We start from the raw sequence: 26,657 nt of genomic DNA, 5'->3' as shown, positions 1-26,657 counted from the left end.
GACCACAGCTGGAGACCGAAGAAGATCTACAATACTCAACACCACACTAGCCTGGGCTGCAAGCTGAACAAGGAGGAATTGGTTTTCTGCTGTTTGACAGTTTTAAAAAGAAGTAGGGAGTCTTAAATACAAAGAAATCAGCTTTCCTTCATTTTTTTTTCTTCTCAACCTATGGTTTAAAAATACAAAGAATAAGAAAAGAAAAATCTGACTGATGGAAGATTGAAAGGCACATGTAGGAGAGTTTCATTTTCCTTCAGCAGATACCCTATTTTTTATTTCACACTTCTGTGGAGTTTCATTTGACTCAAGCCAGTAGAACCAAGACGTGGGTCTCTGGAAGTTTGTAGTTTTTGTCTTCATACAATTTTGTTTTTGCTTTAAAAAAAAAAAAGAAGAAGAAAAAGGAGGTAAGGATTTTTTTTTTTTTTTTTGGAACTGCACGGTTTGTTTATGTTGAAAGCATTACCTCATCCTAAAACATTTTTGATTGAGGAGGCTAGCCTGGATTTTATTAGTGTCTCCATTTCCTTTTTTCTTATCTAACTAGTTTTTAATTATTATTATTACTATTATTATTATTATTATATAAAAAGGGAGGTTGTGACAGTAAAACTTTACAACCTCCTTTCCTTCAGTCATTTCGCACATGCTCTGACAGAAAGCGGTGACTTCACTCTTCTTTACAAATCCCCCTCCTCCTCCTCCTCCTTCCCTCCACTTTTTTCTTTTTTCTATACACTGCAGTCAGGCAGTATGCCAGCCTTTTTCCTCTTGCTCCGCTCCCTGCTTATCAGGCTGCTTAGTAGCAAATTAGCAGGCTCTGCGGCGCAGTTTCTCAGGAGCAGCCTGTCCACAGTTGCGTCCCATGCTGGATCTCTGTTGCGCCGCATCTGGGACCGTGTCCGATCACAAGAATCAAGGGAGGCCATCCTGTCCTGTGTCCTCTGCATTCTGAACATGCATAAGAAAGTGGACAACTAATCCTTTTGTTTCTGTACCAATATTGCTTGTTTTTCTTTCTTGGACTTTGAGAGCAAGAGAGTGAGAGGTGTGGACCTTCCAAGACAAATTAAAAAAAAAAAAAAAATGTCAGAAAGCATCGTCAGGAAAGTCCAGCCCTTCACCATCGGGACCAAACTCTCTGTCCCGGTGGTACCCAAGTGCACAGATTTTGTGGAGACGTATTTGCCCAGCCAGGCATTGGACAACTGCAAAATGCAACACAACCTGAATGACCAGGTCTCTCTCTACCTCGGCCAGTCCCAAATCCACCCCGATGCTTCCCAATTCTCACCCGTGGCCACCCAGGAGGAGATGGCTGAAGAGGACCAGCTCAACAGGAATGCTGTATCTCCCACGGCTGCTTCCAGGTCCATCAGGAAGATAAACATTTCCAGCACCATGGAGGCCACTTTGGAAAAGGGGGCCACAGTGCCAGACTGCCACCCCCCAGCAATACAGACTTCCAAAACTGAGAACATCAACAACAACAACAACAGCAACCATGGCTCCCAGCCCTTGCCCAGGATTGTGGGGGTGAGCTGTGAGAATAAGCCAAACTCTCAATTTAAGGTAAAATATATAACTTGTTTTGTTTTGGTTAATATTTAACTCTCTCAATATACTTTTTGTTTATGTAGAAAATTCAAATTATTAAAATGAAAATCACATTAAATCAAGGTAAGTAATTCGAAAAAGGCAGCTGAAGGGTAAGAATTAAAGATATGTGTGCTGCTAGCTATGTTAATGAATATAGTTTTATTTTGGGTATTGTACAGAAAACCAGAAGGCTAAACCTCTCTAATCTCTAACTTTTTGTTGTGATTATAATTTGGTACATTTAAAGCATGAATTTTGATAATTTGGGCAATATACACCACCTCCTTATCTATCATCCATGAATCCAGTCTTAAATGTCTGTCAGTGACTGATAGTGAAATAAGTCCTTTTGGGCAATTATAACAATGCAAGACTGTTGCATTCTTACTTGCAAAACTCCATTTACCAGAGAAAATGCAGACAACCTATTTTTCATCCATAGCTGTAGATTACAACAAAAACATTTTCTTCTAAGTTATTCCTTTCTGCATTACATGTTTGTTGTGTCTGTTTGAAAAAGATAGACTAGAAGCACTCATTGCACTCTTATATTCAGGGTTAGTTAACAGAAAGATAATGCATGTTCACCTTTCAAAAAGCTGACTCCATCCTACTGCATTGCCTTTGTGAAATTACGCCTTATGGAAACAATGACCTGAACAAGTAAGAAGCTATACTGCTTAATAGATTAAACATGGTGCAGTCCAGCTACTTACTGAAAGAGAGAACAATGGTCTGCAGGGTAATATAACCCAGTGTTAATTCTTAGGTAGATTTCCAGGTGGTACTATTTTTCACAGAGAAGACTGTTATAATTGTCAGACCACATGTGAGACATTCATTTGTTGCTTGTTAAAGATATCGGAGGGTAAACTTTCTCAACTGTCTGCACTAAAATGTATTCCTTATGAGCACACTTTTCTCTTTACAAAGTTGGCTTTAATCTGTTAAATGTGAAAATCGTGTGGATTGTCCTTATGTTAGATTGCAAAAGGACAATACTAATGCTGCCAGAAAAGGCATTGGTCCAGTGATCTGCAGCATTATATGTATTTCAACACACATACATGCGTGCACACGCACACATATAGGCATATATATACATATACTTTAGGATAACAATATGGTTTCCCTTGTTTTGTGTTGCATTAATGTGCACTGTGTGGTGTATAAATAATATATATATATATATATATATATATATATATATATATATATATATATATATATATATAAATATAAAATTTAGACTGACTTTTAGAAGGAAATGTGTTTTTAAATATGACAAAAATAAAAATAGTATCAGAATCTGTAATCCTTATATATCATGACAAATGAATTAAATGTGAATATAGTTAAAATAGCTTTATAAAACAAAAGTATATTTGATTGTTGCCCCAATTTTGGTATATAAATATATTTAAATCAAGAAAGATTTTGCCTTTTACTATTTTATTCCTAATGAATCGCATTTTGGGGATTGCCCGTTATGTATTTTAACACGGAGCTTGAGAACATGATTTTCAGTATATACTACACTTCCCTAAATATCTGTTCAGATAAAAACATCCTTTTCTCAATTAAGCAATAAAGAATTTATCAATGATTTGCTTCTAATTAAACTGATGTTAATTCAGGTAAAAAAATCTGGACACCACATGTACAAGTAGCCATGTCTTCTGTAATTATGGATAATTTTCTAATGTAACAGAAAAATAAATCCTAACTGTATACCCTAATTGTGTTCTAAAGCTATATCACATTAACACAAATAAGGACCATTGTACACTGACAAGAATGAGACCCTTATACATGTACTCAGTTTATCAGACAGCGATTTCATTATTCCCATTGAGATGATGTCATATCCAATCTTTCCTTATGCAAGACAAGGGTTCATTAGATGTGATGATTATTTCCAATTATGCCACATGACACAATGCTGCAACATTTTACAATTCATTCCTCTTCCCAAAGTGAAAATAACTCCATTGTTTATATTTTTAGCTAGGGTCCATGATTGTATTATACATAATCATTTTATACTTAAATGATTCCCCGCTGGAGTTACCAGAAATATGCTCTGTACAACTCTTTTGTTGTTTTCAATTCTTCTCTTTGACTCCATTCAAATCTTTACAATTTGTGCTCCACAGAGAGTATTGAGACATGTATTAAATGTTATTTCCTGTGCTACTCTGCCATTTAAATGTGACATTCCATGCTGGACTTTTTTCCTATACATGGTGCTATTTTTACAATATTTACCCCAGTTTTCTAGTCAATTTCTCTAATTAAGAAAATGTATAGTTAAAGAGGTATTAATGTGTTTAAGATATATTTGAATCTTACAGGAATAGAAGTACATTTTGAGGCCCCCAGCTAAATAGAACTGATCAAAATACAATGTTTTAGAATTGATGATGCTCTTTCAACATTGTTTTTTTTAATTATTATTATTATTATTATTGCAGGTATTGCTTCGAAAAGAAACAAATAATGAAAAACAGGTTCAAGAAAGATGCAGCCGAAGAGAAACTGTATTAAGGTGTGCAGGAGATAAAGCATCCACCGTCTACCAGGTATTGGTTATTATGGGAAGGTATCATACTTATTCAGATGCTTTAAGATTTTGTATTTTATTTATTGGAATTACTGGTGCTTTTAAAAATAGATTTAAAGATTTCACATTTACTTCCATTTGTTGTTAAGCAAACTAGCAAGTTGAAAAAGGTATATAGCTATACAATAACTGCTTTTCAATAATGTACACTATACATTGAGAATAAATAATCATAATAATAATAGTCATCATCACAATTAATTTTGCAAATCCTTACAATATATAAAACAAATCTGAAAATAAATAATAAACTGAATGATATTCGGATCATAAATTCTGTTAGTTATCAATTCATATGAACAGTAATAATGAATACATAATAATAATAATAATAATAATAATAATAAAATACAGTAAAACATCCTAAAAATTGTTTAATGTATAGCCTAGTAATGGACTGAATTGGCATTTTTACTACTCTAGCTTCAAAGTTAGACTAGCAGACTGAAATGAAATGCATAGTTCTAGATACACAAAACGTCAGACCTTGAAAACATCTGCAATTCTCCCACATGGTACGTTGCACAGATGTCAGTAATGTGTTTCTAGAAGGAAAATATAATTTCCAGCTATAGGCTATATCAGTAAATATATTTTCAACAACAGCACTAAGATATTTATAAATTTAACAATAATAGTTTTTTTTTCATTGATCTTTATTGTTAGTTTAAGTATAGACTATAAATGTATTTATTTACAAAAAGAGAGAGTGAGAGAGTATTGACTGCTTTTGTATCCTATTGTAAAGATCTTATTTCTCACCTGACCTCTTAAAGCTGTATTAAAAACTACTACTGTACCATTATTAATTGTATAATTATATGCAACTTTATTATAATAGGTGAGTTGTAAAATAAACATTTCAGACATGTTCTTGCTTAATGGCTCCTTTTCATAATTTACTTTAAAGATGCACAGGTTTTACTGTAATTATTTGGAAATGTTAGCATTTAATTTATTAATTTTGGAACTATTAATCATCCAACATATCTCACGGCCTGAAAATGCACCATTTATTTTGTGACTGCTGAAAGCCATTGGCACGGTCACAATGGACTGAAACGCGTGCAAAAAGACATATGTTTTGAAAAAATGCAAAGTCCAGATAAGTCTCGGTTTCCTTTTTGCCTCAATGTATCACAATGTGTAACAGAAAGACTCAAAAGAAACTGCCACAAAATAAAATAATGTGAAAAATAAGTAGGTTTATGATAGACACCATTTAATGCAGAACAAAGCATAAATATCAAATTATGTACAAGGTATTACATCTAATAGACACAGCTCCCTGTCTCTAACCAAACATAGTTAACAGGCCTTAGGGTCTGCTTAGAAAACAACAAAAAAAATAATGGAGGACTGTGTAGCTACCCCTGCTCTTTTTGTTTTTTTGGCACTCTCTGAAGCATAAAGAAAGTAAAAGTCTTTGCTACGCCCTTATCAACTGAAATAGTGGAAACACGCTCGCTGTTAACAGCTGATGCGGCCATCTGTACTGTATTTTGACTTACTGAAGTGCGTTTCAGTAAGGTTCCTTCAAGGTCAGAAGGATTTACAAGTTGCCATAGACAGACACAGGACAGGACGGGTGAGAGGCAGCCATCTTGTTCTGTTCCTAGTTTCAGACAGCCTTAGCACTCCTGATTTTGTTTGAACTGCCTTAATTGAAGTTCATCTGTAGTTTGCCTTAAATTATGTCAATTCAGTACAGCTGCTGAGTTGCTAACACGTGGTTGAAATCTTGGTGTAGGGAAGAGGGTTTTAGATTTATGGAGCATTGGTCTTTCTTCTGGGATAGATGGGACCTGTACAAACCGGACGGTCTACAGCTAAACAGAAGGGGGTCTAAATGCATTGGGAGAGCGTATGTGCAGAAAACTAGGGACCAGGGGGGCAGGGAGATCTAACAATGGGAGATGTTCGACTAAGGAAAGAAAAAAAACAGAACAGAAACATGGCTTACAGAAAATGATGGGGATGAATACAAGCTGAAAGGATACACACAGTTTAGGAGAGACAGGCATAATCAAAGAGGTGGTGGGGGAGCATCATATATATCAGAAATGACATTGAGGCAGAAGAACTCAAATTAGATCCTGCTAATTAAATTGAATCATTCTGGGCTAAACTTTTGAATAAAAGATCTGGAGGATTAGTCGTAGGAGTGTGTTACAGACCACCCAACTCAGATATTCAGAAAGATGTTGCATTGTACAATGTAAATCAGTAATGCATGTAGCAAGGATGTGGCTGTCATAATGGGGGATTTCAATGTCCCAAACATTGGGACTTGGGACTACAGAAACAGAAATATAAATGGTTGAGATGGCAAATGTTCCAAATGAGTATTTCACAGAGGTTTTTACAAAATAAAAAATGGATATCATGCCACAGGTTAACAATCAGTCCAGTTAAACCCTAAGAGAGATCAGGATAAATGAGGAGGAGGTACTAAAGGGACTAGCAAAACTAAAAACAAACAAATAACCTGGGCCAGATGGTATATTTCCAACAGTACTTGTTGCAGATCATGTCTTACTAATGTATTCAAATTTTTTGAACATGCAACTGCAACTGTAGATCATGTGAAAGCATATGATATGATATTCTTAGATTTTCAAAAAGCTTTTGATAAGGTTTGGCACCAAAGACTGATCCTCAAATTGGAAGCTGTAGGCATTCAGGGTAATGTAAGCAGATGGATTATGAACTGGCTGATGTATAGGAAACAGAGGGTGTCGATTAGAGGAGTTGCTTCTGACTGGAGTGAGGTTGTTAGTGGAGTTCCACAGGGATCAGTACTAGGGCCTTTGCTGTTTCTAATCTATATTAATGATCTGGACTCTGGGATAGTTAGCAAACTTGTCAAATTTGCAGATGATACTAAAATAGGTGGCTCAGCAGATACAATCTCGGCAGCACAGGCTATTCAAAGGGACTTAAATAATATTCAGTTGTGGGCTGACACCTGGCAGATGAAATTCAGTGCAAGTGCAAGCTATTACATGCAGGTAACAAAAATGTCCACTATAATAATTTAAACAAGAGATGTAAAGTAATGTTAAGACTGTAAAATGCACTAGTTAGAGCTCATCTGGATACTGTGTACAGTTCTGGGCTCCACACTTTAAGAAAGAAAGATATCGCTGCTCTAGAGGCAGTTCAGAGGAGAGCAACCAGACTTATTCCAGGTCTGAAGGGAATGTCCTACTGAGAGACTGAGGGAACAGAACCTTTTCACCCTGGAACAGAGGAGACTTTTTGGGGACTTGATTCAAAATCATGAAAGGCATTGACCACATCAAACCAGAGGAGCTTTTCAAGATCAGCAGGGACACACGGACCCGAGGACACAAATTGAAATTGGGCTTCAAGGCATTCAAGACATAAAACAGGAGACACTTCTTCACACAGAGTTGTCACAATCTGGAACAAACTCCCCAGCAATGTGGTTGAAGCCGACAATTTGGGAACATTCAAAAATAGACTAGATAGGATCCTTAGATCACTTAGTTATTAATGGACACCAAACAAGCACGATGGGTCGAATGGCCTCCTCTCGTTTGTAACATTTCTTATGTTCACTTCACTTCTTATGTCTCCTTTGACTAAGTCAGAAGCTAAGTCATACCAGCAAGAGAGGTTTAACTATTTGGCCGGGTTGTTAAAAGATATCTTGCACCACTGGAAGCTCACATCCGACCCACCCATGGAAGCAACCCGTACAACAGATAATGTTTCCTTTAATGCTGCCAGACCAATTGGCTTACAAAATGGGTCTTTTTCATTAGTGCATTACATCCTACAACACTGGACTACCTTGAAAAGTTATTTTTATATACATGTTTGTATTTCGAGGGCTTCATTTTCTTAGGATTACAGTGAGGGAAAAAAGTATTTGATCCCCTGCTGATTTTGTACGTTTACCCACTGACAAAGAAATGATCAGTCTATAATTTTAATGATAGGTGTATTTTAGCAGTGAGAGACAGAATAACAACAACAAAATCCAGAAAAACGCATTTCAAAAAAGTTATAAATTGATTTGCATGTTAATGAGGGAAATAAGTATTTGACCCCTTCGACTTAGTACTTGGTGGCAAAACCCTTGTTGGCAATCACAGAGGTCAGACGTTTCTTGTAGTTGGCCACCAGGTTTGCACACATCTCAGGAGGGATTTTGTCCCACTCCTCTTTGCAGATCCTCTCCAAGTCATTAAGGTTTCGAGGCTGACGTTTGGCAACTCGAACCTTCAGCTCCCTCCACATATTTTCTATGGGATTAAGGTCTGTAGACTGGCTAGGCCACTCTAGGACTTTAATGTGCTTCTTCTTGAGCCACTCCTTTGTTGCCTTGGCTGTGTGTTTTGGGTCATTGTCATGCTGGAATACCCATCCACGACCCATTTTCAATGTCCTGGCTGAGGGAAGGAGGTTCTCACCCAAGATTTGATGGTACATGGCCCCGTCCATCGTCCCTTTGATGCGGTGCAGTTGTCCTGTCCCCTTAGCAGAAAAACACCCCCAAACCATAATGTTTCCACCTCCATGTTTGATGGTGAGGATGGTGTTCTTGGGGTCATTCCTCCTACTCCAAACATGGCGAGTTGAGTTGATGCCAAAGAGCTCGACTTTGGTCTCATCTGACCACAACACTTTCACCCAGTTCTCCTCTGAATCATTCAGATGTTCATTGGCAAACTTCAGACGGGCCTGTACATGTGCTTCTTGAGCAGGGGGGCCTTGCGGGCGCTGCAGGATTTCAGTCCTTCACGGCATAGTGTGTTACCAATTGTTCTCTTGGTGACTATGGTCCCAGCTGCCTTGAGATCATTAACAAGATCCTCCCGTGTAGTTCTGGGCTGATTTCTCACCGTTCTCATGATCATTGAAACTCCACGAGGTAAGATCTTGCAAGGAGCCTCAGACCGAGGGAGACTGACAGTTATTTTGGGTTTCTTCCATTTGCGAATAATCGCATCAACTGTTGTCACCTTCTCACCAAGCTGCTTGGCGATGCTCTTGTAGCCCATTCCAGCCTTGTGTAGGTCTACAATCTTGTCCCTGACATCCTTGGACAGCTCTTTGGTCATGGCCATGGTGGAGAGTTTGGAATCTGATTGATTGATTGCTTCTGTGGACAGGTGTCTTTTATACAGGTAACGAACTGAGATTAGGAGCACTCCCTTTATGAGAGTGCTCCTAATCTCAGCTCATTACCTGTATAAAAGACACCTGGGAGCCAGAAATCTTGCTGATTGATAGGGGATCAAATACTTATTTCCCTCATTAACATGAAAATCAATTTATAACTTTTTTGAAATGCGTTTTTCTGGATTTTGTTGTTGTTATTCTGTCTCTCACTGTTAAAATACACCTACCATTAAAATTATAGACTGATCATTTCTTTGTCAGTGGGCAAACGTACAAAATCAGCAGGGGATCAAATACTTTTTTCCCTCACTGTATGTTCCAATTCCTATACCATAATACAACTCAATTTTTTTCTACTTTTTGAGTAAGAGATGCAACCAATCATACTTTCACAGTAGTAACTGATTTACACTGTTGACGCTTTCAAAGTGTCCTTGACAGTACATTTTAAGAAAACACTCTTATTTGTAACCCCTAATGTTTTTTAATGGTTCTATAATGCTTAATGCACAGAGATAAATGAAAACATACTTTCTGACAATTTCTGGCAAGTTGTATAGGGACTAACATCTGAAAAGAATGACCTAATGGTAAAAGTAAGAAAGCGTAATGTGAGAAATATCACAGCTTTAGAGTGGTGTGGTCTTTTTACATTTATTTTCATATATGTTGAGGCTACAATGGTTTGGGAAGGCCAATGATTCCCATAGTCATATTATCTAAGAACTCCAAGTGGTATCGTTTTTGAACGTTTTTTTTTTCCTTTCCATATTCCTTTTTTTTTTTAAACCAAATACTTCTTTTAGGAATCATGGAAAATGGATGCAACACCTTTTTCTGCAGAAGGCAACTTTAAATTTTGCCATGAATCACATTCAAAACTGCGTGTGTTCAGCTGAAGCCAGCTGTACATATGATAATGGTCTCTTGGAATTTAGGAAGTGATGTCATGTGTGTGGCCGCCAAGCCCAAAAACGACCAATTATTTGAAGTCTTGAACACAAAGTTACACAGAGGAAAAACACAGTGGAGTAGTATTTATAGCAGTTCAGGGTTAATAAGGGTCGGGACTTAAAAGGGAATGCTCTTTGATGGAATCATTCTGTGGTACGACCACCTCTGATAGGATTGTGAAGAGCTTTCTACTCGTGTCTCGTGTGGCTGTATTCCCTTTTACAATTTGTTTTTTAATCCTGAACTTAAAATTCCCTGCCTCCAAAATCTGAATAATTCAGAAGAGTTTCTTTCTGTTTACTGTATGCTGAGGTAGGATGCTTTGTTGTAAAATGGAAAATTGGGAAATGGATATGATATGCTATTTAGAACCTAAAAGGGAAAAAATATAACACAGATGGTATTTCTACATCTTATCTGCTCTCCCAAAGCTGAAAACTAACATTGTATTTTGTATTTCAAAAATTATTAGGACATGTATTTATTTTGTAGGTTAGTACATTCTTGTGCAAGAAAATGAGTGTCCACATCTCACTTAAAAAGAAAGGGAAAACTCCAAAATGGAGATTTTATCATCCCTATACATATTTTCTAATAAAGTGATTCTGACAGTAATCTTCGTTAAATAGCACCTTTGGGGTGTCTGTTATTTATTTGCAATGGCCTTTGATTGTATAAAATGTGTAATTAGCAGTTTAATGGACAGTTCAACATTCTCTCCCTATGAAGTGGTCATTGTAGGGCTCCATTGCTGGTGAAATATACACATCATCATTATTATTTTCATTTAATTAGCAAGTTATTTGATCTGAAAATAAAGGTAACACTTTACAAAAAGCCTCCCTAGTTACAGTGTATTTACATAGTAGGTAATCAGTAACTACATCTGTAGTCAATCTCATTGTTTGTCCATTTAAAAACATAGGATTATCATTATTGTTGTTGTTATTATTAATACACATTATTATTATTATTATTATTATTATTATTGGTTTATTCAAACCATAAAGTCATATGAGATTAATTCAATTCTTCAAGGACATTTTGATAGGTTAGGGATCACTAACACGCACTAAAAATCTAATACTACATATAAATCAATATTATTTGAATGCATATTTATATTTTAAACATTAGCATTATTATTTTATAAAAGTAATGGTAGAAAGTGTAAAGAAAGGGTTGGTATCTCAAAGTTTTGGCAGTTTCTTTCTTCTCATTGTACGTAATGGCAAAAGTTTGCCAGTTTGGGATAGCAGCAACTGTGTGCCTGTGCCATGCTCTGTTAGAAAACCACACTTGTGGTTTCATCTTCGAAATTGGTTACTAATCCAGTTAATTTACAAGGCTATGTGGGCTGGACTTTAGTCAGCAATGACTTAATCAAAACCAAGGGGGTTTGCCGCTCAGATTGCATTGGTTTTGACTCTCCTGTGTGTGACCTCTGGCTTCCCGATACTTTGTTTTTGCATTTCTCTCCTTTGACGTTGTTTGCACATGGGCTCTCCTTTGCAAAACATTTGCCCACAATAGAGCCTTGGAAATGTAGATGTTTGGAAACTCTAAATGTTGTACATTCATTTTAATTGCAATCACATTGAGGGCTGAAATGTTCACACACAACAGCACTGCACATCTAGATTGAGAAGATGTTGGCACTAGGTCATACTCAGTTTCTCCTTCTTCCCTCCAGGGTCAACAGCCATGATTAGAACATCACAACCGCATTTCCTAGATTCGAGGCTTGTCTGTATACATACCAAAAAACAAACAAAAAAAACATTCATGCACTGTGACATGGGGACATCATATATTAAAACATATCTTTAAATCTGTTCTGTTCAATTCAGTACATTTAACATAATATTGAAACAAACACCTTGATACCCCTTGTCATGACTTAATGAATCTATAAAACATGTGTTTAGAAATTGGTAGCTTAGTGCAATGTTGATTGGGACCCACCAGTGGGCAATGAGTCATATTCAGGGGGGTGGCCTCACTTCAATATGGCAGTTGGGAAGATAAAATGTGAATAAAGGATTACTATATTTGTATTACATTTCATGGCAATTCTTAACCATGTAGTAGTAATGACCTTTGCTTTGAGCCACAGCACTGTTACACGTTCCAATCAACCTCTTGCACAAACCCCAGGTCCCATAACGTTCTCACATTCAAATGAAAACAGACTTTATGTTCAAGCAGCCGTTTCTTTGTATAAATGTACCTCATCTGGTATAATTAAGTTTCTGCACTGCCTCCATAGGGAAGTAATAGGTGACAGAGGTAGTAAAGATACTATCAAGTGGTAATTTGTTGAATTTCAGAATCTGTAATTCGTACTGATTACTGACCCAAGAGAATGCACCAGCAGTTTACCATTAGTCAAAGAGGGTTGCGTGATTTCTTAAGGTTTACTGGTGGGTCATCAGATTGAAAAGGTTAAAAAACACTGGTTTAATGTCCATCCAATTTCCCCTCACTGCCCTTACAGTGTTTTATTATGATTAATGCAAATGGTATATATACCAAAAAATATACATTCTCCTCACTAGTTTCTCATTGCTTTTCTTACAGACCCCAGAACTAAGAGCTGTGTCTCCCAGAAAGCACTTCCTGCAAACAGAAAGCCAATCTTGCGGACAAGTTGAAACACCCAACACGGCGAGACTCAGCACACCGTGCCATGATTACAGCCTCACTCAGTGTAATGCCCAGTTCAACAGAGAGATCCTGCAGGTACCAAACATTTTCCCTGTGAATGAATTTGGTTCACTTTCGCTGCATAAAACCATTACAATTTCTCGCTTCCTTTGCATTTAGTTTAGGCTAGTTTAGGTTATGAGCCTCTAATTTTACTGTATCCTTGATGGGTTTTTGCTACAATGGAATGACACTGTAATTCAGTAGCTTTTTGTGCATTAATATAAATCTAACCTTTCATGCTACCTTATAAAACAATATAATACTACATTTACTGATACAGTAACTACTTTCTAGCTTCGTATCTTTATGATTGTGAAGATTGGCCTCTGGGTATTTCTTATTAGGTATGTTCACAGTGGCAAATATTGTTGGAGTGTAAACAGAGGTACAAGATAATAAATCTAAATTGAGGAATTGTTTGTCAAAAATATATTTAATGAAATCTTCATGTCTATGATTGCTTCCGTTTAGACCTTTAAAGATTTAAATTCAATAATTTAAAGTGAACTGGGATACAATGAGTTGGCTAAACCTTTGTGAATTTACAACTATTCAACAATAAAAGCAAATTATTTAGGAGTTTAATAGTGTCGAGTGCTCATCTTTTTAAGCATACTTCTTTCCATATCCTTAAATTGATTAAAAAACACATTTGAATGCATGTATTTTCTCAAATTAAAAGACATACATTGTGCTACTGTAACATGCATCGACATCATGGAACATAGAAAGCAGTGATGAAAGTAAATCTTCACATCTTTCACATTCATTTTCAGCAGGAAAAGGTGAAATACTTCCTACCGATTTCCTGCTTATGGAAATGAGAAATCTGAGCCATAAAAAACACCAGCAGAGGTTCTGACACACAATGGTCACAATGCAGAGAGATACAGCTGCAGTTTTAGTGTATATTATTTGTGCAATGCGAGAGGGGGAGGGGGCGGTAGGGAGTGGGAAGAGGGTTAAAATTAAAATGGGAAAAGGTTTAGGGGAAAAGGTGGTGAAATCTACATGGAAACAGACCTTCTCTGTCCTTTGACCCCCGGAGAAAGGTTTTAGTTTTGTGCTGAGCATGTGAGCGAGCACAGGGGAGTGGGAGGGAAAGGAACAGCTACAAGAGGAGCAATTATTTAAGGATGAGATCATTGTTTGGCTCCCTTTCTTTACGCCTTTAGCCCATGGAGACCAGCCTGTGCTGCACAAGGCTTGCGTTATCTCATCTCCGTCTCTTTGCCTTGAAAATACAAGGACATTTTTCAATGAGTTCGGCCCAGGGACAGTGCTTTCAGCTGTTGGCTGGGTCATTTTTATTCTTCTTCTTAATTTCTGAAATGAATAACCAGGAAGAGAGGTAAACAAAAAATGTGGGTAAAAATGGCCCCTTTTATTTAATAGGTTAAAAAAAAAGTGATACACTAGAACTTCGCAACCAGCTTCAAAACACATCATTAATGAAAATGAACTGCAGCCATTTCTGCTTTTCTTTTCTTTTTATAGTATGCTTTGCATGCTATGTAATTTGGTTTTGGGAAACCATTGCTGCTTATAAATAAATAAATAAATAAATAAATAAATAAATAAATTCTCCCTGAATTTATAAAATAAAGGCTTTTTATGTATCCTGTTAGTTTTGGGTCATACACCCAAATAATCTCACAAGGTGAGGAGAAGATCATAATGTGAGTGTCAAGGCTTTGCCCATGATTAGGGGTCCATATTTTGCATGATTTAATTCTTTAAATTGTTATTAATTTTGTTATGTTGCAGGTGTTTGTGAGTATTTGTGTCTATTCAATAAATTGACTGGTTGGAAGTTGCATTCCTTGAAGATGCTTTTTCAGATAAGCAGTTAGAAGTACTACTTAGTTTGATACTGGCAAAGTATCACATGAAATGGTTTAATGAATAACGCAAGAAAAGTTTTAAGTGGTTTATACACGTGTTGGCATTTTTCCTGATGAGACTAATACTATAAAAAAGAGTTACTGAAATCAGATATATGGTATTACGATTAATATGATTTGTTAACCATTCATAACTGACATAAAAAATAGCCAACATGATATTTGTACTATTCATGGTTTATAATAATAACTATTACTGTTATTAAAAATAATAACTGTAAGCAGAAGGAGAAGAGAAAACCTGAATATTTACTAAAACCAGGATTGATGGGAAAATAAACTATATTTTTATCCTGCTCATACCATGCTGAATGCAGTAAGGCTATTGCACTGACACAGTGTGCAATATGGATCTGGAAACCCTCCAACTCAATTCCAGAGTCTGATGCTTACTGTAAATCACACATAGATAAATGTCTACAGTATGCAAACGCAAACTGATGATGGCATATCTTTGAATGATATTTAGATGAAAATGGCAATTTTTTAATGAAAGAAGTGGTTCTTCATATGTTATACATGCATACATGTAATATTGCACCAGGTCTTCGCTTTCATTCAATCTGATTTGCTTCTTACGTAAACTTACTTATTATGATTTTATCTTCACATAAGCATATGTTGTACACATCCTAAAATACATTTTAATTTCTGATTCCAGTATTTTATTTGGAAAAAATATTCAGGGATCAGTGCTTGCAAAAAGACATATCTTAAATGTTGACAATATACAGATATTACTAAATGTAAACATAAATCAGAATATTACTGTATACTATTTATTACTAACAAAGGTACAATTCAGTTTATTTATGCCATATACCCTATTATTCAACATGCTAATTCATGTACTTTTGTAATAATTGAATTGATATGATTAAAGCCACACAATGGGATGATTGTTAATGATTGGTCATGATTGCTGTATGTGTGACTTTGTTGGGCTAGAGGAATAAAATTCAGTTTCAATAAAAAAACACATTATACAAAAGCCAGGGCCCTTCCTATGATCTAAGTTAGGCCTATATTATATGTATGTTTAGAAATAGCTGAAACAATGCAACATTAGAGTTAAAAAAAATAAAATGATATTTTGTCCATTGGATTATAATGAAACAAATAGTATTATTGTTATTGTTATATGAAGGTTATTCACTTTAAACCAACAACAGTAACAATGTTTTCACTGGTATAATAAAAAAATATAATACAATTATAATACAAAATTCAACCATTCTATTAAAAAAAATACAGTACAATATACAGCAATATAGAAAAGTGAACTATGCACTGTGTATTCCTTACATTATAGACTCCAAGAAAACACAATTTTATGAATGGCAAGGCTATGGGGTACAACAGATTCACAAGCCTATCTACTTAGGCATAGAAGCATTTCATAATACTCAGCCTTATGGTAAAAACACTTGGCAAGCTCTGAGGGGATATTTCACTTTTAAATTCCACTTTGTGAAGCCATACTCTGCCATTTTCACATAGGACAAATTTTTTCCACTTTTTTTTATTCCCCAGATATAGCCTCGGCACCAAGTCCTTTCGTATATTAATATTCTTTGGTTAGAACCACAGAATGTTTGCCTATTTGGGGGAAAGGAGCCTTTAAACATGTCAGCCTGATTAATGCTCCCATATATTAAAAGTGCTGGATGCCATGGTCAATGTTGAACTTTTCAGTTTATTTTAAATGATGCTGGATGATCCATTGTTTCCTCAAGCAAACACTGGAGGGGAGTTTACACCAGTGCAACTTTGCCTCGCAGTAGGCCTATACCATGGTAGATAAATTCTCTGTAGACCAGTAAAACAGACTGGACACACACTGGAGACTGCCTTAGCATTCATTATGTTTTGTAAGTCGCCCAGGATAAGAAATAAATAATAATGATGACAAAATGGATGCATGATATTGACTGGACCGGCCCTAATTAGATTAACACCTATCTCTCTAATTATTCAAAGTAATTGTCTTTTCTGAATTCTTTGCCAGTCTCCCCAGCAAAAAGGATAATTCTTTATAAAGGAAATCTGTCTCTTTTTAAGACGGTATTAGGTTTTACTGCTAAAAAAACTCTCAGTGTCTACATGTCAATACCAGGTTACAACCCTCACAATCACAGTCTTCAGGGATGATGTTTGACAGTCTGTGTTGACTTGTATGCATTATGTTCTTTAGCTACAGCTGCTGCAAATGTGCCTGAGAGGCATATATTGTTCGTTATATCTGGTTAGAGTCTATGTTGTTTGACTTACAAATCATATCTAGAGCACATGTTTTAGTGGTTCTGGCAATACCATGCTAGTGATCCATTTCTACAGACAAAGATATAAAAATAAGACTATTATGGCTGTCAATGGGATTACTGTTCTCACTTGAGCAGAAAAATAATGATTCTTCATTTGATGCATATATAATTGTAGACCAAGGTATTCACATCCTTAATTTAAAACAATGTCATTTGATTTAGCTGATTAATTGGTTTGGCACTCTGAAGTATACACAACCACCTCCTGTTTCAACTCAGTTTAATCAACTGGAATCATTAGTTTTCTCTAGGTCGAATCAGTGTTCAACAAACTTTAAAAGATTTAATTTAAAAATAAATATAATTTCAGGAACAATAATGATTCACCAGAATTGTTTCAAATGAACTGTGTGAATGCTTTCAACTTATGCAACTGTATATGTGTGTGAAGAATACTTTGTCAAGTGTCATAATGTTTGGTATACTGTTGATACATTATGTTTATGCAGTCAAATTAGACTATTTCACCTGTACAATTATAAGCATGCATTTCTAATAGAATTTCATCATTCCAGTTAGGTCCAATCTTGCATAAAAGAGAAAGAGCTTAACAAAATACTCACATACACTTTATAGGGAGAAAAGAATGACCATATATGTCTTTCAAAAATCCCTTGGCACTTGTGTACTTTGTCTATTAGTGGATTGGATTGGGCCATGAGAAAAAGTTAAAAGAGGAGAACAGAAAATTTTTGTATGACTCAAACATATTTTGTCCCCCAGAGGGCAACAAGAAATAATCTAAGTCCAGAATAACATATAAACATGGTCACTGACACATTCTGCAACTGTGTGACCTCCGACACGCTAACGTGTTCAGTGTGTAATTGATATACGGTCCATTGTTTTTAGAGAGAGGAAGAAACTCCAGTATCAAGCATTTCCTATATGATGTCATGCTGGTAAAAAGAAACACAATTGTAGTGGGAGCTGGGGAGTGGAGATAGTGGAGGTTTGTTTATACAAGGATATATATTTTTTTCTGTGTTTGTTTCTAAAATCCAAAATACCTCAATGCTTTTGGGAGCTATTAAAGTTAATGACTGTTTTAGGTTCAGAAGAAAATAAATGACATCATATTTTAATTTCATGCAAATACTTTCTTGGTTGTTGCCAAGGGTTATGTTAAGCAGTGTGTGGTTTGCCTGGTTTGTTTATTTGTGCAGTGTTGGACCTAACACTACAAAACTGCAGAACTTATCTTTTAAGCAACACCAAGAACATAATTAAAAGCCTTTTTACTTGCTTTTGGCTGCAATTGCTAGAGAGCTGTGGTTAGGCATTCTAGGGGTGCCAAAAGCTGATATAATTTATTTTTGTATATTAAAAGGTCCCTCCCTCAAAACCAGTCGCTTAACAATGCAGATCTTACCACACCTGTGTCTCTACATAATTCCCCCCCCCCATTAGTGTATAATTGGTTAAATACACTGGAAAAGTTGAACTCATTTGCTTGGTTTTACTTTGGAAACTTCAAGATATCAATGAGGCTACATGCACCAAACCAATCTGAAGACTAATAAAGTAATGAACATATCAACTGTTTGATTACAATAATCACCTAATAATGATGTACAATTACAGTCCTTCATTAGTAGAAAGCCATTTTTAAATTGTTGGGCTTTGGTCAAATGGAATGTCAGATTTTTTTGTCAAACTTTGCCTCCCACCAAACAATCAAATTACCATACTTGTACTTTGTTATTAACGTGCGTTAAGCTTAGCCAATAGCAAATGAGAGCCATAAAAGATGACTCTATTATTGTTTGTTTCATTTGTATAGCTTGATTGATATCTTCGGTTTTCAGTTCAGGATCAGGGTGTGTAATATAGGCTATTACATTTACAAAGCCATATAAAAATTGTTCAAGTCATACTTACTAAGTGCATTTTGTTCCTGTAAAATGATATATGCAGTATGAACAAACTTTATTGGATTTCATACCACACGGTGTACATGAAAGTATATGGAATATGACAGTTCATCAGTATTATACGGGTTATTTATGGGTCTAATTAAAAGTCTGCTGTAAGGGGCCACTGACAAAGACTCTTTAAAGAAATTGATGCTGTCATACAGTATGTTTGTACTAATAAACATCTCCTCTTTGTAGCTTAGTTTTTGAACTTAAGCCACCTGTTTCAGTTCTCTCGCTATGACTAGGGCCAGAAATACGAATATTATAAAGAAGCAGACTTGTGCCTTGTTTCTGTGCATCTGCCAAAAAACACTCAAGCCTTCAAGAAGTACATAACATGATGGTGGAAAATGAAGCACAGGTTCCAAATAATATGTTTTTCAATTGGTAAATGAAAATGCAAAAGAATGATTGATTGTCGGCTCAAGTTTAAGACTCTGGAGACAAGAGCACAATTTGGATTTTGTGCTTGTACTTCTGTAATATTGTATGTTTAACCTTTGTCCTTTTGCAAATCTAAAAAACAACAATGAATACAATTACACATTTTAAAAGCCATACTCACTAAAGCAAACAGGCGAGAATATGTCACAGCTATTGAAAGGTAGTCTCTATTTGACTAGATCATTATATAATTAGAAACAAAAGGGATCCATTTGGTACATCTGGTTCCCTGGGTTTATGGCAGAAAATCAATCCCAAAATGCCACCCGGCCATTTCTTGAAGGAACCCAGTGAATCAGCTTAATATTCCAAAACTGAAGTATTAAAACTAAAGTTCGGGAGGAGGACAACCCCCGATCACACTTCACTCTGCTCCAAGCACAACCAATGAGATCCACCCTCAGGTACACACACTATCGTAAATACCACGTCACAAGTTCCTTTCCCCTGAGTCTGTAGCTTGCTCAAGAACAACATCCCTCCGCCTCCCCAGTCTCCACCTTAGCAGCAGCTCCACCATGTGGGAGGGGCTGCGACTGCCTTGTCCTCATTGCCAGGCCGTCGTTCCCTCAGCCAAGCGGGTTAAGGCCAAAATAAACTCCATTACTTCAATCACTACCATTTTCCATATACTTCTGTTGGGGGTTGTCTGAACTACTGAACTTTAGGTTAGACTCTGAGTTGACAATACCTTTCAGGATTTTAAATACTTGAACACAATTTGAGTGTTTGTGTGTGTTTTCGAATGTGGCTCTACTTGCCATCAAAGTGATTTGTGCTTATCGATCTTGTTCTAGGCTGAGGCTTGGATCAAAGGGAAACTCCGTGATTTAAAAGATGGCTGCAATATACAAAGATGCCCCCTTCAGGATTGGGAAGAAGTGTCACAGACATTACAGAGGGACCTCAAGGACTTTGAAAATGCCTTGATACAGCTCAACCAGGTGACTTTTCCAGAACCCTGTTCATTAAATATTTTTAGCACCATGATAGTTTTACCTCAATTAAAATAAGATATAATACAAAAAAAAAAAAAATACATATTAAAGCTTCCTACAGGGACTCTTCAGTTAGCAACTGGTGAGATTTATGTTCCACTTTTCAACTCTATTATGTAATTTTCTCATTCTGAAATAACAGGTGAATGTATAAGTACATGTATAAGTGGGGCCCCTAAAGAATTAGCATACCCTATATAGAAATACAATAATTGTTGCTATCAATTGAGAAAACCTCAATGTAAAATGTATGTAATAATTGCATATAGAGTGCATTTATTCAGTTAATTAATTTAATGTAATTAATAAATAGGTACAATAAATATGGAGAGGTGATGCAAAGAACTTGAGTGGTATTTTTATGGGTTATGATGAGTAGGCTACATTAGGACAATAATTATGGCCTAGGGCCTAGTGCTAAAAACTTTAATGCACACATAAAACAGTTTATGTTTGAGAATCAACTGTATATAGGCTATACAGTGCCTTGCAAAAATATTCAGACCCCTGACCAATTCTCTCATATTACTGAATTACAAATGGTACTTTGAAATTTAATTCTGTTTGATATTCTTTTTAAAAACAATTCAACTCAAATTCAATTATTGTAAGATGACATTGGTTTAATGAAATTTAAATGTACCATTTCAGTAATCTGAGAAAATTGGTCAGGGATCTGAATACTTTTGCAAGATACTGTACTTAAATATTGTTTTATGGTTCATACTTCTGAATCAGTTCACCAGAAAAAAAAAAAAAAAAAAAAAAAAACAGAAGTATACTTTGGTTTAGACAAAATTTTTACCATTTACTTGACAGAGAACATTTCCTTTCACATGTTTCAATCCTGCTTTCAAGCACACTATTTTATCAAATATAAACTATCAAACTATAATTATCAAGAGGGTAGCAGTTTTGATTTGCTGTTATATCAGCTTGATTCCTCCTAAAAAGCTTTGCTATGCTAAAAGCTATGTTTTTAATTAAATAAATAAATACAAATTCTAATGCATTTTCCTTATGTTTCATCTGGTATTATCAATTCAAAATTTTGCCTAGAAACTGTATGTTAAAAATGTTTAACCTTCCCTGATGTTGAACGGCTCTCAGGTGATCTGATTGTATTATTATTTTATGTATTTTTCATTGAATTTCCTAGCCAGTCCAGTCTAAAATATAGAGGTTACCAACATCTGTAAACACAGCACATGATTTTGAAAGAAAAAAGATATGTGAAAATGTCTATATGTTCTTCTGCTTTAATTTATGTCTGATTTGGCTTTTTTCAGATGGGGGAGCAACTGATTTGCAAGCAAAATCCCACATCTGATCTAGTGAAAAAACAGCTTAGCCAACTCAAGGATCAATGGCACATGCTAAAACAAACGGCAGCAAACCAGTCAAAAGCCCTGGGTGGTGCCAGGAACTTGCAAGAGTTCAACAGAAAAGTCGATAAGCTTGAAGCATGGATAAAATCAAAGGTATCCAAAATATAGATTTAATTAAAGCACTCACATGATTTCAATCTATCTCCAAGGACCTATGTATGAACTGTACATTAAATCAAGAAGCTATGCAGGACACTGAGTATTAGACTTGTGTTCTAATAGAATTACAACTACATTTAACATTGTTCTCACACCTATTCATCAAGGTTGAAACCTACTTATCAAAACTAAATCAATCTCACCTCTTTTTGGTCTTCCCATTATTTGGGGCAGTTTGAAAGGGGTTGTTGAGAAGACATGCTGATTGAGTTGATTGGATGCTTACTTGTAGTTTGTATAAGAAGTTCTTAACTTAATGACTAGGTGTGAATAAAATATTAAACATACCAAAGGAGCATTTGCAAATGCATTCCAGTTTGCTAGCGGCACATTTTTGTGTTTATGTTTAGTGAGAGTGAAGCTAGCCCTAAATACACAACATGAAAAATATGCTTATTCTAAAGAGAACAATTACAAAAACAAATAGCCATGTTCAATTTAAAAACAAAAGGAAGTTAAAAAATCTATTTCCATTTTAATTTGTGTGTTCAACTAAAGCCTCTTGAGAAAGGGAATTTTAAAGTAAATTTAGCAGGGAACAAAAAAAAATTATTTAAGCCGCTTTCAAACAAACTCAAAGAAGAGCAAGTTAACCTTTCCTAATCCACATGTTCTGTAAACCATTTGGTATTTTCTACTTTAAATTAGACTTGATCTTTCAGACATGTGTCCATGAGATGCAGCAGAACATTTTCCCACTATTGCATCGAGACCGTCTCCTGGGAATCTGGAGCTATTCGCACATAGAGTGTAGCTGCTCATACATTTGCGGACATGACTCACTGTTTATGTTAAAATCTCTCTGTTAGCGTAAAGATTTGAGCCAGTTCTGTTCTCTCCACTCGGAACAGATGGTTTGAGGAGCTGCTACACCCATTTTCCTGCCTTACATAATAGCCTGATGGATGTTATTATTTCATTCTATTATTTGGACTATACTCTTTCAATGGAAAATCTGCAGCACCCATTGTTTACAAACTTAAATTAATGGACTGATTAGGCCAGATAAATTAACAGTTATTTAAGTATTCTTACAGTTTTACAGTTACTGCTTTTTAATGTCAGAAAATCCAAACTCAAAATGCTAAGCTCTAGTTAGGTTTACATTTGACAAATAATGTAAATAATGTTAAAATTGAGCAATTTTTTTAGGAAATGGTGCTTAAAATAATGATGTTATGAATGTATTTCAAGGATTTTTTTTTAAACTTGTCACGTTTTGAATGAGGAACCTTACTTTGTCCATGTGGAAACCTTGAAACTACAACTACTGAGCTGTAGGTCTGCTAAACATTTCAAGCAGCAGCATTGTTTACCCTGTAATCAAATCTTATACACTGCTCTTAAGTTACTTTGTCTTTTGAATGCTTGTATTGCAGTTGTCTATAATGCTAATAATAATCATATATACAAATGCTGTAGAAATTATATTATGATTAATAATTGTATCAGCAGGAAGAGGAGCAGTCACTGGCCAAGGTTCTTGGGGAGACCACAGACAAAATCCAGCTCACAAGAAGGATACTGGACTTGAAACAGGTGAGCCATATAGAGATATTATGCCCCAACCCGCTGCTTTTCTTACTTTTTCCGTCCCCCACAGAATCTGTCACAAATTTAGACATACAGGGAAACAATTACAAATTCAAATTCAAAATGGACTATGTTTGCATTTTCTTCTTAATTGCCATTTTGGATAAAATAGACTTTTATTTTCACATATGTAAACAAAGTCTACTTGAGAAAATAACGTATTATAAACAACTTCTGTATTATAAAAAGTGTCACACTGAGGAGCACATTGCAATCTGTTTTCTCATTTATTTCATAACTCGTGATGTGCAGTTACAAACTTAAATTAATGGACTGATGAGTCAAGGTCAGATAAATTAACACGCACAGTTTTTGAAGTATTCTTACAGTTTTATAGTTACTATTGATAGTTAACTATTCGTTATTGAGATACTCGTTATGGTAAATGGGGTTCGGTTCAGGGTTATGCAATTCATTTTCATCTTCACGTTTACGTAGTTTAATAAATACAATAAAAAAGTGAAAGTTAACGAAGCACTGTTTTCATACTCTCTTACTTGAGTGCTGATTTCCAAGGTGTCCAAGTCTTGGTTTCTCAAGAGCAGGTTACGGTCTCTCATCAGTTGTCATCATTTATTCCAATTAGGTATTAAATTCGTAAAATCACCGGAACACACTGATGACGTACTCTATACGTCATTTCCCCCGTTGCACTACGGGCGGAGCTGTCGTCAGCACCCGTTTACAACGTTCATCTACACTTAATTTAAGACATTTTGCCATCTTTTATTTGACACAGATGTGTTGTGTATTTATGTATTTATTTATGTATCTGTGACTGAGCAGGTAGGTTTTCATAGTTTATAATACCTCTGTTTTGGTAAATGCATAATTTATGACTGAAATATAAGCAAGTGGTTTGCTACAAAGTTTGTGTTTTCAACAACAACAACAACAACAACAAAATAATTTCTAAAGCTGAAAATAAACCAGATTTGTTGATCATTTTAAACAAGAGAACCTATATGCCAAAAATGTAGAAACAAATCACAGGCATTCAGGTTTAATTGTAACGTGAAAAAAAGTGTTGGTCAAACATTTCAGTCACATATGTGAGTAAATACTGTATCTCCATTTACATTACATTTACTCAATGTTTTATTTTTTTATTTTTTTATTTTTGTTATCTGAGTTTGAGCTAGCAACATGTTTTTTTGGAAATGTCAGGCATGAGATATGTTTGCAACAATGAAGCCACCAACAGCAAGAGCTGGTATAAGAACATTTGTTTTTGTTTCGAGTGCTGCTATTTTTAAGCTACTTTTATGGATAGTGTTGTATAACTTGGATTCAGACCAAGTCAGAATTTTTTTTTAGGAGATTAAGTAGGATTTGCATATGACAACAAGCGATTGGTCTTCTGGTGTGAAAGCTGATGAAGTGTGTTGACTTACATCTGCACAGTCATATATTTGTTATCCTTTTGTGTTCCAGTGGAAAAAATGACCAAAGTTGTTTACATTTTTTTTTCTTGTGATTATCCTGCAGGATGAGCAACAGTACAGGACCCTTCACGAGGAGATAAACAACCTGGCTCACAAACTCGAGAAACAAGGGAAGAATGAAGGCAAGAATATTTCAGCAAGGAGAAAGCATATCAATAAGATGTATGTACAAAACAATACAGGATAGCATGTAAACACATTAGCACGAAGAAACAAAGGCACAGTGCAACACACAGCAATATAACAACTGAGAAAAAGATCTAAAGTACATTTCAATAAAGTTCTAAACAAATTGTTATTTTTACAATGGCAACCCTTCCCACAATACCGTGTCATAGTTAACAGCAATTTATAGGTAGGCAAAACATTTTGAAACATATAAAACTCCCCTTCAGAGCATCAGATAAGCACTGACAAAAAAAATGGGATGGGAGGCATGAGTTTTGCAAAACATTTTCATGCATGTGACCTTCTGAATTGTGGATTTGCTTGAATTGCTTGTGTCTTTTAGGTGGCTCAAAGTTCAATCACTACTGAAAGACTACCACGAAAACCTTCAGTTGGCTTTAGAGGTCTCTTCGTTTTACCAGCAGGCAGACAACATCATCAGAGCCATAACTAATAAGGTGATTCATGTGACTTAGATGTGTATGGCTCCCATTGATAAGGGCTGGGTGTGCTTGAGCTTTTTCTTTTAAAGTGAGTCCTGTGGCTTTCCAGACGCCTGTGATCAGTTACCAGTGTTTTACCAGTGAGAGATTCATCAATCCTCCCTACAAATGCTTTAGCTCTGATATTTGTGCTGTGGACACACAGCGTTAAAAGAAACAGATGACTTGACAGTGAGTGTCACTGGCAACCCCAAGACACAAAATATGTACAAATTAGTCATTTTGTTAAATCCATTTCACTATGCAATCATAATCCAAAGTATGTGCTTGGTTTTGTTATTTGTCATTAACTTTCTATTGTTCAGTGCTTCCTCTGGTTTCCCAGCATTATGACTAACACATTGAACTGATTTCAATTAATTCATTTCAGCCATTTAGTTAAAGAGAACGTTTCTTTTTTTGATTAATAAAAGCTTGACATTTCTTTAGTAGAATGTATTCTATTATTTACATTATCTTGAGTACTTCTAATCTAGGGAGTTCAGGATTTGTCATCAGGTGATTTATCAATTTTTTAACATTGCACTTTGTTTTTCTTTTTCTTTTATATATGTTTGTTTGTTTACAGAGGGAACATATTTCTTTTGCAAATGACCAAGCCAACAGTGCTGACAGAGACATAAGGGACATAGCTAGTCAAATTATGGTGAGTGACACTAGAACAACATGGCGAGAGGAGACTAATTATAGTATTATAATAGCTTAGTTAAGAGCATCCAATAATATCTTTTTTGTTGTTGTTGCATTCAGCAAGTGATTATAAAAAGATA

General features: G+C 35.5%; 1 protein-coding gene across 5 annotated transcripts in view; it reads left to right on the top strand.

The window, feature by feature from the left end:
- The first annotated feature begins 959 nt into the window (after window positions 1–959).
- mymx (myomixer) overlaps window positions 960–26,657 on the top strand; it is a 67,300-nt gene continuing 41,602 nt past the window's right edge. For 4 of the 5 annotated variants that reach the window (XM_066696515.1, XM_066696513.1, XM_066696514.1 and 1 more), the window contains exons 1-9: window positions 960–1,575; window positions 4,077–4,184; window positions 12,914–13,075; window positions 20,431–20,577; window positions 21,921–22,112; window positions 23,631–23,717; window positions 25,260–25,378; window positions 25,728–25,842; window positions 26,456–26,533. In XM_066696515.1, coding sequence (XP_066552612.1) covers window positions 1,090–1,575; window positions 4,077–4,184; window positions 12,914–13,075; window positions 20,431–20,577; window positions 21,921–22,112; window positions 23,631–23,717; window positions 25,260–25,378; window positions 25,728–25,842; window positions 26,456–26,533 — 1,494 coding nt within the window. In that variant the 5' untranslated portion in view covers window positions 960–1,089. The remainder of the gene's footprint in view (window positions 1,576–4,076; window positions 4,185–12,913; window positions 13,076–20,430; window positions 20,578–21,920; window positions 22,113–23,630; window positions 23,718–25,259; window positions 25,379–25,727; window positions 25,843–26,455; window positions 26,534–26,657) is intronic. The other variant, XM_066696512.1, reaches the window with a different exon arrangement.

The sequence above is a fragment of the Amia ocellicauda genome, chromosome 23 (genome assembly GCF_036373705.1).
Source record: "Amia ocellicauda isolate fAmiCal2 chromosome 23, fAmiCal2.hap1, whole genome shotgun sequence".
Taxonomy (NCBI): Eukaryota; Metazoa; Chordata; class Actinopteri; order Amiiformes; family Amiidae; genus Amia; species Amia ocellicauda.
Note: the sequence above shows the minus strand (reverse complement) of the source record. Positions and strands in the feature narration are given on the sequence as shown.